The 19,807-nt window shown below is 41.8% G+C and overlaps 1 protein-coding gene across 2 annotated transcripts in view; it reads right to left on the bottom strand.

Moving 5' to 3' along the window:
- epha4b (eph receptor A4b) overlaps positions 1–19,807 on the bottom strand; it is a 147,809-nt gene that overhangs the window by 114,042 nt on the left and 13,960 nt on the right. For both annotated transcript variants that reach the window (XM_074689205.1, XM_074689207.1), the window contains exon 2: positions 7,601–7,665. In XM_074689205.1, coding sequence (XP_074545306.1) covers positions 7,601–7,665 — 65 coding nt within the window. The remainder of the gene's footprint in view (positions 1–7,600; positions 7,666–19,807) is intronic.

Below are 19,807 nucleotides of genomic sequence, written 5' to 3'. Positions count from 1 at the left end.
GTTCTGTTTTCATGTCTGACTGAGTATGAGTGATGATCTGTGTCAAGATGACTGAAGGGCCGTCTTTGTCTACGCAACACGAGGGCACAGAGCGAGCGTGTTTTCTAAAGTGAATGCAGCATTTAGCGCTCCGAAGGTGGGAGTGTGTTCGAGAGAGACAGACAGAGAGAGTGAGACAGAGAAAGAGAGACAGAGAGCTGGAGTAGGTAGGACAGAGCTACTTTGTCTCCCGTCATCTGCTACCATCTGTTTCCACTTCTGAATAAGGCAGTAATTGAGAACACTTCTCGCATGAGCAGAAAAACATTTCTATCTACATACACACACACACACACACTGACTGACACACACACACACACTGAAAAAAGAACATTTCTATTCCTTAAAGAGAAGAAAAGTAAACGAATGTGGTTTCAGTGTCTCAAGATATCTGATCCATTCAAGGGGAAGCTTACTGGATTTTCTTGGATATACACACATGCTCCGACATATATATATACACACACACACAAACACACACACAAACTGGATAAGTCCTGATTTCTGAAGGATAAGAGGACCACCGTCTTTGTTCAGAGCTACTGTCATTATCCTAAAGAGAGAAGCTGTAAGATCTCAAACGTTGAGCGGGTATCACCTTTCAGAAGTCCAGACCACAGTACACACACATGAACACAAACTGTGCACTGGGAATGCTGGGAACACATCTTGTCCTTTCTGGTACCTGGATTTATTTAACCAGAATCAATCTGGTACAAGTGTAAGACTTAAAATATAGGGATGGGCAAGTACTGATAACAGGTATCAGTATCAGGATGATACCAGCCTTAAATTAAGGTATCAGTACTCATGAAAGCTGCCAATACCAGGAGCTGATACTGAAGTCCTCCTCGCCAGTAGTTGGCGCTACATTGCAGCAGTTTGACACCACGGAAAATGTGCATCAGGTCCAGTTCAGACAATATGAATGAACCAGGGAGAGTTAAATTTTTTATTTCCACTTTTTTGCAATTTTAAAAAATCATTTAAACTTAGACAGTTGTAAGTTTTTTTGTACCCTTGTTAATTTATTCTAAAAAAAATGTAAACAAGTTGTTTGTGTTTTATTTTGGACTCAATGGCAGAGTGGCTGTGCTGTCTTTGTCCTTGATCAGAATGACCTTTATTGCCATTATACAGAATGTTCAACGAGATTGGAGAGCTTCTCCTTTCAGTGCAATAGATATTTAAGTTAGAAAGTATACAATAATAGTACAAGCAAAAAAAGGAAAAAAGTAAGAAGTTGCAAGGAGGCTTTAAATGTACAAGATATATACACAATGAAATGCAGTCCTTGTGCACAGCACAGTTGAGGCTCAGTGTACAATATGGGTTAGAGGACAAATATTAATAGGAAAATAGTCCAATTTCTAGTTCTCAGTGCTTCTAAATTGTTTCTAATTGTATTGCACGGACAATAGAATATTTATAGTGCAAGTGGTGGATAGTACATACAGATGTTTATATGTAACATACAAATGTATTGCACAGAGAATTGTTAAATAAATCAATAATAATAATCCAAACCTAATGTATCAAAACTACTAGTGGTATTGGGAAACTGTGAGTACTCAAGAGGGAGTACTTGTACTGGTATCAGTCTGAAAAAGAGAGGCATCATACATCCCAATTAAAAAATGTACCACAAATCTTATGTGGACAAAACATGATTCTTTAGGTTTTGGGGGACATTTTCAGGCCACAAAAATAACACTGTGATTGAACAGTGGTTTGAGTGGAAATAGGGAGGAGATAGTGGGTCTACTCTATGGCAAAGGCCAGGTTACAGCCAGGGTTTACAGTGAGAACTCTATTGTGATTTATTAATAAGCAACAACCCCCCAGGTCACTTTTTGACAATGGACATAAATCAAAGAACCAAAGTCCTGGAAAATAATAATTATGTAAAGAAAAGAGATTAATGTAAGAAATGAAGAAGACAGGCTGATAAAATCAAAGACAGCAGAAAAAAAAGCAAAAAGAAACTTTTAAACCAGAGGGGTCCAGACTTAGATTGGATCCCTGAGGTTAATCTGATGTGACAGCCCAACAACCCGGCAAAAGCTTGACGCATTTCACCTCCGAGTCCTGAGCGCTAAAACAGACCCATATAAAACACACATTCACACACTGACTCACACTCCTGCTCTTTCTGCTCCTGCATACTCAGCTGTTAATCTCCTTCGCTGAAACATCTACTGCGTACGAACACAAAAAGCCGCTCTCTCTTGATCGTGACCCAACAGTCCTTCAGGAGGAGAGAGGACGGCAGCCGCAGAGACGGGAGAAGAAAGGAGGACAGAAAGGGAAGTAGGCAGAAGATTGTTTAAGCTGTCGACGGCAGCTGACACAAACGTCCCTGACAGCCAGCTTTAGAGTTTCACTCATAAAGGGGGGTATTGCTGGAGTCTTGCTCGACATTGCGAGAGGCTTTGTGATCACCCTCCGCTATTCAATTAAAGGAACAAAACAGAGGATGGAGGGAGAAAAGCGAAAGAAAAGAGGGAGAGGAATGAATGTTGGTAAATTACAGACACGCCTGGCAGCTAAATAGATCCATCTGTGCTGAGCTGAGACCAGTCGGACATCACAGGACGGCTGCGCACACACTTCCACACGCACACATAAACACACAAATCTGCGTCCCCTGGGAGCGGTGATTAAAGCATTTATGGGAATAGTCATTGAGGGATAAAGAGAGCTTTATGATGTCTTTGTTTATTTCTTTGTCGGTAGAGTTCGGAGTGGCTGGATTACTGCCACTTCCTGGTGAGCAACTTATTTCCCTCGCTGGTGACTTTGTTCATCGTCACATTTTCCTGGAGTAAGAGCACAGGTGTGCACGTGAAGACAGAAACAACCTGCTTGCCTCCATCTTTTGCCAACGATCCACCGGCCCCTTGAGAGAAACTGAACCAGAAACTCAGCTGAGACAATGTTTGGATAGGCTGAAGAGTTTAAGCTCTGGCTCCTGAAACAAACACACAGAAAGAACGTGTGTCTGTTCAGTCTGAAGACAAATTAACATTCAGGATGAAACCCTCCTCCTCCCTGAACCCTCAGTCACCTCAGCCAATCAGCAAGGAGCGAGCTTGATTGCTTTGAAGTGAAGCAGAGATGTCGGATCAAGGTTTAAGTTCAGCCATTCACCAGCTTAACATAATATCCCTCCTTCTGCAATCATCTGATGAGTACACCTACGAAGACCACGCAAATGGCCTCCAAACCAGAAAACTGACTGTGGTCTATGAAGGGGGAGGGGGGTCAGACGTGGAAGATGAGGAGGGGGGCTGTGGAGCCCAGGGGGAGATGGAGATGCTGTTTTGGGGGCCTCCTATATTTAAACATCATTAAGACGTATCTGTTTTGTGTCCCTCACAGGGAGCACCCCCGCTATGTGACAGAAGTGGGTCGCTCCCCTCAGTCTCAGGCACATCCGGCCCTGCACGGCTCAGATTAGGTTTGACCTGTGGGGGTCAAGTGTGGTTTGGGACTAATGCAGGTAGACAGTGAGCTCGGCTCGGTGGGAATTGCTTCTTGCTGAGACCAATCTTTGGGTTTAAGGGTTAGAGGTCAACTAGATAATCCCCTTGATATGAAACATTGGATCTGCTCACAGCCTTGGCACTTTTATCCCTCTCAGTCTGACACTTTCCCTGTCTCTCTCTACTCTGACTCATGCTGTCTTGTTTGATGTCATTACACAGTAAAACCTGATTGACTAAGTCTGAACTATTTGCGGGCACTGGTGGCTTTGAACCTTGTAAGTTGATTTGCTTCATTTGAGCTTTTTAATGTAATTGGATTGAGAATAACTAACTCTTGTTTAATTTAAGGAAACCCAGTTCGGTCAGGTAGACGGTACCTGTTTTATCAATCCTGTTTTCTTTAATCCTGTGGTAATCTGAAAACTGTATTGCGCCTATGGGCTCCACCAGAGATTTTTAGTCACATGATTAAACCTAAACACCACAAATGATCAACTATTTACAAGAGACCTTAGTCAAGGGCTTTCCACGAGGGCTGTCACTAATGATTACTTTAGTAATCAATTACTCTGACAATTATATTTACGATTATTCAAAGAATCATGAGGGGGGTTGTAAAATTAGCAAAACCAAACATGCATTGTTATTTTAGTTAATGACTATTGTTTGCTTAATGATATATACAAAGAAACAACATATTTGAACATAATTAAGCTGACCAGATGCTACATTTATAAAATATAACAAATGACATGAATGTATTGTCACTGAAAGAATCAACAGTTTGGGCAAAATAATAGAAAATATATTGTTATATCATCAGATTAAGAACTTAGTGGACCAAAAAGACAAATAAATAACAATGTGTCCTCAATCTTTTCACCTGCAGGTCAAACAGTTCACCCCCTTTTCCCTACCACTATCTGTAGCAGCTAATGCTAATGCTAATGCTAGTTTGATGAACTCCTCCTGGTTTTTTAACGGGGTGACGATTTAATAAAAAGACTAAATGAGTCCTAAAAGACAAACCATACATTTCACAACATATAAAAGGAGTGTATGTGGGATTTTGTAGCTACTCATCTCACCGTTGAGCTCCTGGCTCATCATCCATGAGCAAAACATGTTTGTGTTTTAAGTAGAGGTCGACCGATATAGGTTTTTTGGGGGCCGATGCCGATGCCGATGCCGATGCTTTCCAAATTTGGGCAGCCGATGCCGATATGCATAGCCGATTTTTCCAATTTGATATTCAGGCCGATGTTGAATAAATATATATTTATCACATTTTTGTGAAACGTAGCAATTTCTGAGCAACTAAAAGAAATCTATTACAACAAGTCGTGTCCAGTCCTCTGAACATTTATTCAGCTTTCAAAACAATGACATATTTTGTCTGAGTAAACACACAATGTAACAAGCAGTAGTAAACATTCACACTGTTCTTAAAATGTCAAAAAAGAAATTTAAACTTATTAATATAATTTGAACAAAAGTATGTAATGTATCCAAGTGATTCCACAAGTTTGAGGTGCTCAACTTTTGGGCCTGATCAAAAATTGCGTCATTTTATACAACGGATCAAAAATCGGCTTTTTAAAAGAAAATACGGCCAATGGCCGATAAAGACAAATGTCCAAATATCGGCCCAATATATCGGCCAACCGATATATCGGTCTACCTCTAGTTTTAAGAGCTGGATCATTGCAGTCGCCCTGCCGTGCCATGCAAGTTCATTTTTATCAATTAATACGCTATGTGCTTTCACTCAGAGTGAAATACTCCCAAACTCTGGGATTTTTTGGACTAACAGCTTCTCCGGCTCTGCCATTATTCGCATGTTTACCAAGCAGCTTGGCAACCTCTGGTCTAAGAATATGAGACGATGCAGAAGTGCTAAAATCTGCTGTTTCTCGAGTGTTCGCCTGAGGCTGGCTCCGGAAGTCACATACACACCAAGCCAAAAAAAGACATTTTCAAAGCCAAAATTAACCTATTTACAGCCTGGTTCAATAAACGTCTCCTGTCTGAGTCGCTAATTTTACTATCAGCAAACACTGTACGAGGGGTGAACTTTTTTCTAACTCTACCGTTCCGTGGATATTTCGATCGCAAGCTTGGCCAATCAGAGGCACAACTCTGTACAACTCTCGCACCCTATAGCTGTACACAAAGCCCTTGCCACTACCAACATGGCCGGAATAGCCAATGTGCTTCATTATCCGTTTCAGAAACAGACAGGTGACGGCGGGAAGACTACATCCATATTTTATACAGTCTATGGTCTTTACTTGTTTCCCGACTAAGCTTCTCCTTCGCCACTCTGCCTCTGATCTGTTTACATGTAATGCATACAGCCCCACAGCAAAGGTAATCTACACTCCAGTCAAGTAGGTGGCGGTAATGCACCTTCAGCTCGTTGCCAACCACCAGATAATCCGACAAAAAGGAAGAAGACAAAAAAAATTAAGAGAAACTAATACAGTTATGACGCAGCACAGTGCATCGAATATGGAAAAACATTGTCGACACTTTTGTTAATCGATTTTTATCAATTAGTCATTGCAGCCCTACTTTCCTCTTCTCTTTTTTTCTGGGTTTCAAAAAAATATTTGACTTTTAATGTAAGATAAGTCATCGCTGACGGGAATAAACCGTCCATTTTCAGATGTTTTTCACAGAGACTGGACCGAAACAGAGCAACAACGATCATGTTTATTGAGAAGAAAAGATATCATCGCCAACGCTAACCACAAGACAAAACAGGAACCACAGCGACAGCTTAGACTGCTCCATCTTTAATCAGTTTCATCACTTCTGCGGTCAGATAGAGCGGCTGATAAAGCTTGAGCCTGACCTCAAAGAGAAGAGACACAGGGAAAACACTTTTGTTTAGACAATTTCTCAGTCAGCGCTGTTTTATCAGGGATCTGTTTGTCCTATTTATTTGACAGGGGAGTTGTGTGCATGCCCGTGGAGCCGGTTTCCCATCAATGTCTGTACACATTCATTGAGGAGATGCCAGATCCCTGCTTTGTTGACAGCTCGTGAAAAAAGATATTATACAGGATGGAGTTTATTATATATGTTTGACTCAGAGCCAGGATTTTTCTTTGAGGGTAAACTAACAACACATGTGCTTTTGCAGGCCCTTCTTAATAAAAGTGTGTGTGTGTACTCTTTCTGTCAAAATGAGATTCAACCTTTCCGCCCAGCCACACATGGAACACATCTCTGCAATAAGGACCTTAAAGGAAACATAAACAAACATCCACAACACGGCCGCACAATCAGAGCATTTCAATAAGGTGAACTTGATCCCCTGGTCTGCCTGAGAAAACAGCCCTTGCTCCACTCTGCTCACTCCTCTGCTGAACACAACCATGAAACCATGTGTGGCATCCTGCAATTTAACACACCGACGATGAATAGTGGGAAGGAAGTGTTACTCAAGGGGAAATAGAATTAATTCAGCGCCATTCACCAGCTTCCGACATACAGAGCGCGCTCTTATTTCTGTACGGGATGCTCCTGCTCGTGCTTCCTCCCTCCTCCTCTTCCTCTCACATCTCTGCTGTCATTTTCTGACGCACGCTTGCTGCACACTCCCTCCTGTGTCCCTATACCTGCAAAAAGGGGCAAGTTACGCAAGACCCCACTCACACAAAAACACACCTTCAGATCAAACCAACATGCACACAGAGCATCTCCACTTATGTAAGAAGATCTGCCCCCACGTCCTGTCGCCTCACTTCACCGCAAAAAAATCGCAGCCCGTAATAAATGGAGGCTCCACTGCCACGGAGCTTCAGTGCAGCGGAAATAATTTGTAAATTCCCCCTGCTGACTCCCGATTTAGAAAGAAGCTCTGAAGAACTCAGTGCTCTCTACAACACACACACACACACACACTCCAGTTCAGCAGCCAAAGTCCCCGCTCCATCCCTGAAAATACAACATGTCAACACAACCCACCAGTCGTGATCAGATTTATACTTCTGGTGGCACAAAGAGAAGAGCATTGATTTTCTTTTTGTATCAGTGTGTGTTTTAGTTGTGCTTCAAACACTTACCCCTTCATTTGGATGAGCCTCCCAGCCCAGGTCGGCCAAGGCGGACATAGAGTCCAGTAACGTAACTGCAAAAAAACACAGAGAAAAAAACAAATAAGTCAACAGCTCCTTTGATGCTTTCTCTCCATCTTCAGAGGAAATTTTTCACTTTACAGAATCCTGTGACGTGATTTTGACCTTTAAACATAAAGAACTAAATGTGATGTATTCATCTCTTCTGCGATGCTTTCCTTTGTTGTGTTGCAGTACACTAGCAGAGGAATCACAGCAGCAGTAAACCTATAATTTAAACTATAAGACGACTGCGGTTGTGCTGCAGCTGTTGCTGCTCAAGGAGACACAAAGTCAGTCAGTGAATCAGCAAAACAAAACGTTTATGTCACAACTACATTTACATTTTTTTGACATTAAAGTGAAACCAAACACCTTTCAGCCCTGGCAGATCAAAATAAAAACCAGCCTCTAAACTTTTGACTGTCTTAAACAGGGGAAGAAACTGTGGTTGGGTTGTGTTTATTGTGGTTGTTGGGAAGTTTTCATGCCACTTAAAACGCTCGCTAATCTTCTCCCACCACACACGCAGAACAACCTTCTACTTTTCTTACATCCCTGTATGTTTTGTACATTTTTAGCTGTCCCATTTTGTGACACAGCTGCATAAATATTTTCCTTTTGTGCTAATAACCATCACCCTGAGAAGCCGATAAAGAGCAGGCAGAAAAACGACGTTTAAAGCAAAGTCCAAGCGAAGCTGAGCGAGCTCTGATCCCGTGGGAAAGTTGTGAGGAGTTTACATACGTTTGACTTGTCTCCAAAGCTCAGTTACTTTGTAAGATCAAGAGTTTAGCATTTTGAATCCAAGCTCCAGGCACGATATTCTCCCCTTTTTAGGTTCAATTGATCCAAATAGCTAAAACACCCACACACAAAAAAGAACCTTCAGCAGTAAAACACCCAGCAACAACAGCAAACACCCACGGAGATTTGTATTTCGTATCCTGTGTCTCGACTCAAAAAGTAGTTCCCTTGACAGAGTGCTGACAACACAGTCAGTGAAATATCCACACATGGTTTTTGGAGGTGGTAATCTGAAAGCCAAAACATAAATCCAAACCTCTCTCCAAGGATCAGTGAGAAAATATGTATCCTTTTGTTATTTCGCTGAAGCAAACTTTTTATTTTCTCAACAACTTTCGAGCGTGTGAGTTGATAAAACACAACACAAGAATTGTTGAAGCGAAATAGAAAAATTTTATCAAGGACAAAGTGCATGGGTCGGATGAATGAGGGTTTGACTCTGACTTACGTGTGTTATTTCCTGTGTGTGATCTCTGGGTGACAGGAGGAAGTGAAGGAAGGAAGCGGGGAGGTGAGAATGAAACGTGGACAGAGGAAGGTGACCAGCGGGGCGGCATAATGAAAACCTGCTCCTAAAGTAAGGTCCTCCACCTGTGTCTGTGAGTGTGTGAGTGAGTGCGTGTGTGTGTGTTTGTGTAGCGCTTGCTCAGTTGGTCCCTAATCAAGCCTTCAACACCGCTGACCATCAATATTTAATCAGCATCCATCTGCGGAGGCTGCTGCTTCAGTCTTTCTTCTCACACATGCATTGTGGCGCTCTCAGGTTATCCTCGCGCTGTGGGAATCTTTAAACGTACACTCTCAAACCACAGACCCCAGATCAGACGGGCGAGTCGCTGACCTGAAACAATTTAAAATGACTGCATCACTTTAAAGCAGCACACTTTGTAGCCCTGTCAAATTTTACAGGCAGTGACCTGGAAAAACCATTCCATAGGAAAACGGGAAGAGTGTGTCCTCTGAATGCAAATGAGCCTGATCTCTCCATGAAGTACCCGTTTTACAAGCCCCTCTGTGTTCACATACTGCCTGTAGGTGAAACAAAAGCACTGTAAAATCAATCTGACCTCCTCTTTTTCTCTCCTTCCCTCCTCTTTTTTTTCTTCCTCTTCTGGTCATTAGCTATCCCTGAATCCAAGCATTCACCTTAGCTCAGCACACCGTGACAGCAGGGAGGTATGTCATGCTGTATGGGTGTGCATGGACATGTGACAACAGCGTGTGTGTGTGTGTGTGTAGCCTGAGTCAGAAAGAAACTACATGAAAGCAGTGCATGTGGTATAATGAAGCAGAGAGGGAAAGGTGGATTAAATGAGAGGGACGACACAGTAACAGCCGAGGAGCTGAACACTGAAAGGTTAGAGGCAGCCTCCAGCTTACGAGTGTATTCACACACATAAAAGAGCACTATTAGAGAGCTTTCCTCAGTTCATGGGCATTTCAGTGAGGTACAGAAATAGGACATAATGGTATAATAACCTGATTTCAGGACCACACCCACGGCACACTCACATTATTTCTACTCATAGATAAAAGCCAGTTATCATCAATCTTCTTCAAATTTAGCAAAATTGTTTCACATACAGGTCTGATCATTATACTCTGTCTGACTCACTTACTGTAATACCCCTTTCAAGGGTTGTATAAAGAGCCGAACCGACTAAATCGATGATAAATTATATAATAAGAGTGTGTTTGCTCAAATCATAACATAGAAGATTCACTCCATTACATCCATCACTACATGGGTTCACAAAGAGTTTGATTTCATGTGTTCAGTTGTTGTATAATGTCTGAATGAAATTTTCGGTGCCTAAAACTTTAAATTACTCCCACCCATTCCCCTTCAACAACAGCACAGCTTTTGTTAAAAAATAATAATATCTTGGTTCTTCTGTCTAAATAATAGAGAGGCTGTACTATGATCATTTTTCTTTGAAGCGCTCTCTATGATCACAGTGTCCCTGATAAGGCTGTTAGAAAGTGTTAGATAAAACAGATAAATTCCATGTCCACTTCAGGAAATCAGCTCTACAGTCAGCGCTGCAGCCACACAGAAGATAAAATAACAGATTAAAGACAATAACACAACACACTGATAAAGGAGAAACATCTAAATGTCTTTTGGAATATCATGTTCAGAGAAGAGTTGGATCTGACGGTTAAACTGTCTGTTTTATTCTTTCCAGAAAGCCGATTTATCGCCTTTAGCCAACAGATGTTTGCTGTTAGCAAGCTAGAGTGCACACGCTGACCATGTGTGTGAATGTGTGAGTGTGTGTTTTGATTTCAAAGCTTGTCAAGTTCTGGCTGTCTTTTTTCTTTAAGTCTGTCTACCTACTCCTCTTCTCTGCTTCTGTGCATAGAGGAAGATTTGATAAACCACCAGTGAATTATTTTCAACTGGGGCTGAAAAACTTTCAAGATTGAGTTCATGTTACGAAGGATGTGCTACAACACTGAAAGAAAAGTTTAAGACACTTTCTTGTCAAAAGACAGAGTAAATTTTAAAAAGGCTGAGCTAGCTTAAGAAGAAACTAAGCTTAATAGGAAGTTAAGCTAGCCAAAGAAGAAGCTAGCCTAGCTTGGGCAATGGAAATAGAGCAATCCATTTATTTAGCATTGCTTCAGAGTGAAAATATATCTATATAGGTTAGCTCTCAAACACTTCTGAGCCCTATAGCTGTACAACAAGAAATATTTTGTACTTCTTTGTTAGTTTGCTTTCAATTTAGAAAATAAACAGCAGTAAGTAGCAAAGCTTCTTGTTTCCTTGCTAGCTCATTTCCTGATGTCGAGCTCACTCCATATTTTGAACAATAGCAGTAATCTCAAAACTGGAGGGGATTTCTGACACTTAATCACAGTCTCTGAAGCTAGTTTTGAAAAAACAAACTTTAAAAAAAACTTTAAGCACTTACATGAGCCTTTTTTCAGGGAAAGGATACGAGCTAGCTAAGCTGCAACCTCTGGTCTAAGAAAATGAGACAATGCTGAAGAGCTAAAATCCGCTGGTTTTCTAGTGTCCGCTTGAGGCTGGCTCTGGGAGTACCAGAAGTCACATAGCCAAAATAAGCCATTTCCACAGCAGAAATAAACGTGCTTTTGCTAATTTTACAATGGGCTAACACTGTAAAGGGGGTACATTATTTTTTAACTAATTAATTTTTTTAGCAGTTTAAAGGATAATAAGATCCCGAGCTTGCCCAATCAGAGGCACAGCTTAGCTCACGTGGCTAACAGGCACCCTATAGCTGTACTCGAAGCTCATGTCCCTGCTAATATGGCCGCTATAGCTGATTTCCTCCAAAAATCTGTTCCAGTAACACACGGGTGACGTCTGGCAGACTACGTCCATTAATTACACAGTCTATGGAGCTAACCTACCATTTAAGAGACCCCTACAGTGTCTGGAGTCACTCTTTAAATTCTGTTTAGTAAGCTAATGTAAAAACAGAAAAAGGGCCCATTACATATTCCCGAGCTATTTTGCATCCCCCTGGGAAAACCTTCACATACATAAAGCTACACATCGACACTTTTTGTATCCTCCTCACACCTCCTGTCAATACCACTTATCACTTGTAATCAATGACTGGACTCATCAATTATGTATTAGCTATAGCTTCCTGTCTGCTGACACAGCCAGTGTGCATACACAGCATGTATTGTATGTGTGTAAATACATGTGTGTGTTTGTGTGTTAAATTAAAAAAAAGAAACAGATAAATCAGGACAGTTTATGTTCCCCAAAGAAAACAAAGCCGCTCCTCTATCTGTTTTTATATTAGTCTTTTTTGTTTCTCCTCTGGTCTTTCGCTCTTTCACCAGGGATTTATGTGTGTGTGTGTCGTGTGTGTATGTGTGAGTGAAATCTAAGCCTTGGTTTGGTGTGTTTTGGTCCTGGATAAAAAAAACACCAAGCTCATCACTCGGTCACTCAGACTGGGCTCATGTTCGATCTAATGACCGCTGTCTCCATCTCTTAGACACTCACACACACACACACACACACACACACAAATCTCCAATTTTGTTAGCTGCTAAAATGGTAAATAGGTCCCACAATGGAGCACCTTCTTAATCTAAGCCCCCACTGACAAACGTATCCACCATCACGGCCTCCCCCAGCCTGCATCCCCTCCAAACAAACAAATTCTCCTTCTTTCTCTCTGTCACACACACACACACATGTAGACACACAAGCACACACACATATCTAATTCTACCTAGGCTTTCTTTCACTGGAAATAAATGCACTAATCCATACTCGGGCACATGTGACCTGCTTACTCTGAGAGTTGCTCGCTTACAGAGAGACATGTTGTTTTATTGATTTTCAGCACCAAACTATGAGGTTTACATTGTGAGAGTGAAAGAGGAGGAGGAGGAGCTGAAAGAAGAGGAGGGGGAGTGGTTGATCAGGAATTCATGCAGCAACACAGCAACATGTTAAAAGCCCAGCTCCAGCATGTAAAGAGCCACGAGCAGAAAATACTTTCAGTCTCTTCATCTCCTCATGTCTGTTTCCACCCTCTCCGACTTTGACTCTCACTCCTTCTGTCCACTCTTTTTCTTTCTCCTCCTGTGTTTATGTCTTTTATCGCTCTTTCTTTCGCTCCCTCTTTCTCTTCTCTTTCTTTGGTATCCAGTTCTTCAGCTGGGCAGCAAGAAGCTGTGATCCACCTGCCAAGAATCAAACGGCGCTGCCAACAGCCAGACTGGCACACAAAGACACCAGGATGCTTACACACACTCTTTCACTGGCACACAGAACGGACTCACACACCCTCGCATGGTGCCAGCGCTGCACAGAGAAAGACTGCTCAATAAGACCACCACACAGACCCAATATAGAGCACAATATGTGACTACATAATGAGCTCCTTTCAACCAGAACAAAAATACTACACTGGGAGTGAGAAGTCTATATAAGCATGTTCCTTCATATTCAGCTGCTGATACACACACACACACACACACACACACACACACACACACACAAACACACTACAGGAGTTTTTTTTTATTTTCTTCCGTATTAAAAAAAGATTTTTAAAAAGGCCACATCAGCGCAAATAGATTTCCACAAAGGTTTATGTCCCCACACACCCCAAAGTTATTCTGCTTCACTTTGCAAGAAAATGCTGACAGCCTCAGTTTACAGTCATCAAGGTAATAAAGTGAAGGAGAAATGGAGAGAAAATGCAGATAAGATGCTGATCATTGCTTTAAAGGACAAAATTATTTCTGTGTTGCAGGGGTTGTAGTGGTAAAGCTTTCAAAATGATATTAAGCAAACCACTGCAGGACTCCAGAACTGCAAAAATGAAACAGAAATCTACTGCTGTCAGCTCAAAACAAAAAGAATAATGTTAGTATAAGCTTAACTTGGCTTATGATGATACACAACCAGCAGCAAAGCTCAGTCTAACAATTTAACCGTTCAGAAATGATCCTGCCTGAGGTGAGAGATACTGGTTAGATGCTCAGTGTTTCCCCTAGGTTTACAGCCTTGGGAGGCGGTGACGTTGTTGGCAGCAGGGGGCGCAGTGCACGAGAGCAAATCTTCACAGAGAAGGTGCTGGAACCTGCCGTACGTGATGAAGGCTGTGTTAAGCCTAGTTTATGCTTGACGCAGTCGCATGGTCGCATGGTTCGCGCGCCACAAATGACGTCAACGCGCACCTCGCGACAGTTGGGCGCCCTGGCGCTTCACGTGGTCGTGCATCTCCAAAATTTTTTAACGTGTTGCAAGAGCTGCGAGTGGCGCTTCTAGATTTTCAAAAGGGACGAAATAGAGGGTAGACTTGCTGAGCTGGTACGCTCATACGAGCATTTATTTTAATCCACGTGACTTCACTTATTCGTCTTTTGGTTGCGTTTACTGCTTTCTGTAACATTTTTTTCTTTACCAACCCGTCTTTGCGGCGAATATTACAACGGAGAATGCGCCAAGCATAAATGCCTCTGCGCTCTATTGAGGTGTGCGCGCCACCCGCGAACGGAGCCAGGCGAAAGTCACACATTCTCTCCCCGTGAACGTGACTCGCAGAAATCAGATGCACAAGATCTGTATGAGCGTGTGTGAATGCGCGCGCGTGTTTGTGCGTCTGTGAACGCGTTGGTGCGGAACTTCACAGTGCAAGAATCAGCGCGAGGAGAAATGTGAACGCAACAATGTCCAAATAACATCCCATCATGTAAATTAGGTAAATGACATAAGGCTTTTGGTCTGTTGAATCAAAATACATATAACTTTCAGGGGGGCTGGTGCCCCCGTTGGGGGGCACCCCCCAATACAATGGTAGGGGAAACACTGATTCTGTTTTTTAACACTGTCAGCGGTTTCAAAAGTATTCACATTCATTACTCAAGAACAAGTATAGATACTAGGGTTTAAAAAGACTTTTGTAGAAGTTGAAGGATCAACTCAAGCTTTTTACTTTAGTAAAAGTATAATTGTAAGGGTTTCAAAACTACTTGAAGTATCAAAGTATAAATAACTTAAAGGGGGGGGGGGGGGGGGGGGTGCCTTTAAGGTCGAAAGCTTAGGCTCAGCCATAGGGGCTTTTAGTTCATATAGTTCATCCCCCCTCCTGAGTCTGTGCTACAGACATCTCCATACTATACGTTATACGTCTGTTATGTTGTTGCTGAAGTGTGGCGTGAATTGCGTTACGTCAGGTGTGATGGATCCGTACAAACCAATAGGGTTTTGGAATGGTATTAAGTTCAGTCATCTCATCCATCCACAATCAAAATGACTCTTTGATTTAAACAATATTAGAATGGGTTTGTACTAGGGGTGCCCTGACCACAATTGTCTGGCCGATCACTGATCTTTAAAAAGCCTGACCTGCCGATACCAATTTGGGCCGATATGGATTTTTTTATTTTTCAATCTTTTATAACTGACAGCATTTACCTTCAATGTTCCAATCTTATTATATTGAAAATCATTGAACAATACCTGTGAAAAAAAGAAAATCTTTATGTTTTAACTTAAACAACCAATAAAGTGTCCTGAGTTTTAGGTCTCAAAGCAAAAACCAACAATAGCTTGCTGTCAGACCTTACCTGGAGGTAAAAAATAAAAAAAGATCAGTTTCATGTGTAAGGATGGGCTGATCACTGATCCCCGATCACTAATTAAAATTAAGGAAATGTCTAGCTTTAACGTTTTCAGTGTGTGTTATTTTGGATGATGAAAAGTTGGAATCAAACAGCAGTAGTGAGGCTATTTCTAAAACATGCAGAGTAGGAAGTACAGATATTTGCCTGAACATGTAAGGAGTAGAAGTGAAAAGTTGGCTAAAAAATACACCTCTGATCACTGTTAAATGTTGAGGATGCTGTACCAGTTTTTTTTCATGTTTCCAGGAATATTTTTTTTACCTAGCCTCCAAACTCCAAAATTGAACCATTTTTCATAAAACCCAACGAGTACCAACCAGGATTTCAAAGATGAAATCTGTTTGAAGAAAGGTTGAATATCAGTCTGAGCACAGAAGATGTGATTTCAGCCAATTTTCCACCAGCATAAATACAGTTATGATATCCTCATGTCAGAAAATTTTGATAAACTGTTTGCATCAGGGGTGAAAGAAGGACAAAAATATTTGTTGTGTAATGATTTTCCAAACTCTTTTCCAATTTTCTTTTAAAAATCAGTTTATGCAACAATAAAATGTCAATGCACTTTGTTTTTCTCGGGCTAACACAACAACAGCGCAGCGTGTGCTTTGAGATGTTAACAGGAAAGTTCAGAGACATCATAAGGGAGCAGTTTCAAACATTCCCCACAGATGAGGAAAGAGAAGAGACTGAGCGAGCGCACACTCAGGCAGGAACTACAAAGGCAGAAAGACAACTAGATGCTCACATAACTCATTAATGCACAGGGAAAGCCTGCTGATACACTTTTATGTGTATGAAGTTTGTATGCCTGTATGTAGCGCAAATAATGGGTCAGCTCAGGTCGGAGGGAACAGTGATTTACTGCTCTCTTCAGTCAGTCCAATCACAAAGTGAAGGACTGCCAGTGTGACTGTGCATGCTTGTTGACTTTCACAACACAAAATCTATTCACACACCAGGAGTTGAGAGTTTCGCAAGCACAGACCACGGAGAAAACAATCACATGCTCAGTCCGGTTTCTGCACGTGCTCAAGATGTAGTTTTCTCCTCACAGGCTGCAAAACTGCACTCAAGAGCAGGGAAATGTTGCATGTAGCTGCTGTGAGAGGATGCTACATGTGCACAGTTAGATGTGTGTGCAGGCTCTTTTACGTCCTTGTGCGTAAATCTTGTATGTTCTCTAATTTTATTGGCATCATCAAGGTGCCATAGGAACTTGATTTTTAAATGTCTTTCCAGCCGTAGCCAAAGTCATTTTTTAAACATTATTTAAAAAAAAAAAAACAAAAAAAAAACGCTCTTTATAATCTCTCATCATGCAGGAGGATGAATAAAATTGTTTTGGGCAGGTTGGGCTCAGCTGTTGCTATAGCTAGTGCCCGATGCTCAGAGTCTGTCATTTTGCTGCACGTTGTCCTTACTCTCTCTCATGTTTCTGACTCTGTTCATTGTCATATCCAGAACCACAAAATGTCAAACTGATTCCTTTACTGATCATCTAAGTTCACAAACTAAATAATAATAATTGAAATTGAAATTAGGGCTGTGCCAAATCATATAAATTTGTCATTTCGCGATATTTACAGTGCAGAGACACAATGACGTTTTACGCTCCCTGCTGTGTACAAAACAACAACGGCCGAGAGCAAAAGTAGCACGGCTGCACCAACTTCTTCCTCACATGTAGATTTAGTGCCTAAGAGAGGAGCTACCTCAGTGATGTGGAGGTGGTTTGGCTGAACTAACATCAGACACGCAGCAAAACACATTAAATGCAAAATGTGCAGGAGAACTATTACAACGAAGGGTGGCAACACCACAAACATGTTCCACCACCTAAAGCTGAAACACACGACCGAATACAACCAGGCTATGAAGACACATGAGGACGACGTGAAAGCTACGTTATTATTGGTGGATTTTTTTTGCCTCCATGACGGACGTGTGGTCGAGCCAAACTTCCGTCATGGAGGCATTACCCATACCCATACCCATATCAGCATTACCCCTAATTCACACATAAAACATGAGCACCGCACAGCGCAGCTCCGTGGAATTTGGGCACGTGCCAATTCATACTGGATGTGTCTCTGGAGCGTCGTGCAGTACAGCGCTGTGCAGCATAGCGCCATGCAGCACAGCGCCATGCAGCACAGCGCCATGCAGCACAGCGCCGCCCAGCACAGCGCCGCCCAGCACAGCGCCGCCCAGCAGAGTGCAGGGCAGCGCCCATAGCAGCTGGAGACCCGAAATCACTAGATCACAGGAGCACCACATGTTGCTGCAGGAATCCACCCATGACAACGTACTTTCATGGTAACTAATTAGTATGTTAAGTTTACCTGGCCCTCCCTAAACTTTAGCACCTTCAGCCCATGCCTTCTCCTTTCTGTTGGTGTCCTTATAGAAAGAATGTGTCATAGAGAATTATGAAGTTCGAGATTAACTTTCCTCCTCCAAAACGTCAGATTTCCTCTGGATCTGACCTACTTACTATGTTTACATTTCAAGCTTGTGTGGTCGTAGTAAATGATTGGAAAAGTGGCTTCCATACTGTGCGTGCAATAAAAATGCTGTTATTCAGAAGCAGCAACCACTATTAATAAGTTGTTTGTTTTTTTCCCCCATATCAGCATAAATATCGTTATCGTAAATTTCCTTAAAATATCGTGATATAATTTTGAGGCTATGTCACCCACCCCCTAATGGAAATAGTGCTCAAACAAGTTAACTCTATGCTGTAGTGAAACAAGCTAGAAGCTCCCTCTATACTGAGACACTCGCCGTCCTCAAATATAGAAAAATGCAATAAATAAAACAGCCATACTACTCCACACACTCACACCACACACACTCACACTCGCAGACCTCCCCCTGCTTCCACTCCACTGAGAGTGCAGTTGAACGGCTGAGAGTGTTGTCAGGGCAACAAACGGGCCGACGGAGAGCAGGATGAAGGAGTGGGAAGAGTTGAGCTCTGAACTTTGGGAACAAACTGCCGTGGTAGCGAGTCTTTCCCTCTCGCTGTCTTTTCATCAGTCGTCTCTCCACTCATCCACAAACCACCAGAGGCTCTCAATTTCTCTCCTCTCCTTCAGTTTTCTCTCCTCTTCTGCTCTGTCATCTTCTGTTCGGACTATTTTTATCAAAGCTGTGCGATAGTGTACGTCCTTCCTCTCCTTACCTCAAGTGACTTAAGCTTCCATTATTTTTTTATACACAAGCTTTTTTTTCCCCTCTGTAATGCTTTTATCCAGCTTTCTCCATTAAGACGTAATTCTTTGAGGAGGGAATATTGAACACGTGCGTTACCCCCTCCATCAGGTGAGCTATCAGCTCTCCATCCTTCTACACCCTGAATCTACAGCCTTACTCAAATCCTCCATATAATCCTTTTGAGGTGTTGTGTGCAATTATTCTCACATGAAAACAGGTTGAGTTCATCAAATCCGTGATGATGAGAAGTTTTCACAGCATTTGTATTCACACCTCACATTTTCCAGCTCCATTATGTGCTATTTGTGAGCGTGGGATGTGTTTTGCCTCGAGCAGCCGCAACCCAATTTAAAACATTTTTAATTTCATGTTTCAATAACAGTTTTTGGTGGGAAGCGGGGGGATCTAGCAGGATTTCAGAGTAAAAACATTATTCTCTCTTTGAGTACGATAGCTGTCTGCAAACTAAACGTGTCTATGAATAATTCAGTGGATTTAAATTAAATTCTTATCCTGATTCTTCTTTGATTCAGCTCGATTGCTCCAGCTCTACAACTTTCCTCATCTGCTCTGTGAGATATTATGTTGATCCTCCGCACTTGGACAAACACAGAATTAAAATTTAGGTTGGACTCGTCATAAATTAAAGACAGCCATACATGGAGATACAAATGAGCAACAGACGAGAGCAGATCAATGAAGGTTAATACTGATACTTGAAACCCAACAATAAAATTCAATTAGCCTTTTTTATGCATGGTTGGATACGAACTGGGTGTTTGAATCATGAGTTGATAGAAAAGTGCACCAAAGCTTGCAATTACTTATCTCTTAAATGTTCATTTGTTGTGACATTTACTGTTTAAATATCAACGTTTATTCACTTTTGTAATGAAAATCAAGCGTAATGAACGAGTAGGTTTTAGTAATGAAGGTTTTAATGTCCATCCCCCACATTTAACAGAGACAAACCCAGGGATAGACGTGACATTT

The sequence above is a fragment of the Halichoeres trimaculatus genome, unplaced genomic scaffold (assembly GCF_033239565.1).
Source record: "Halichoeres trimaculatus isolate MK-OKI-2021-1 unplaced genomic scaffold, fHalTri1.1 fHalTri1_scaffold_15, whole genome shotgun sequence".
Classification (NCBI taxonomy): Eukaryota; Metazoa; Chordata; class Actinopteri; order Labriformes; family Labridae; genus Halichoeres; species Halichoeres trimaculatus.
The sequence above is the reverse complement of the archived record's forward strand: the minus strand, read 5'-3'. Positions and strand labels throughout refer to the sequence as shown.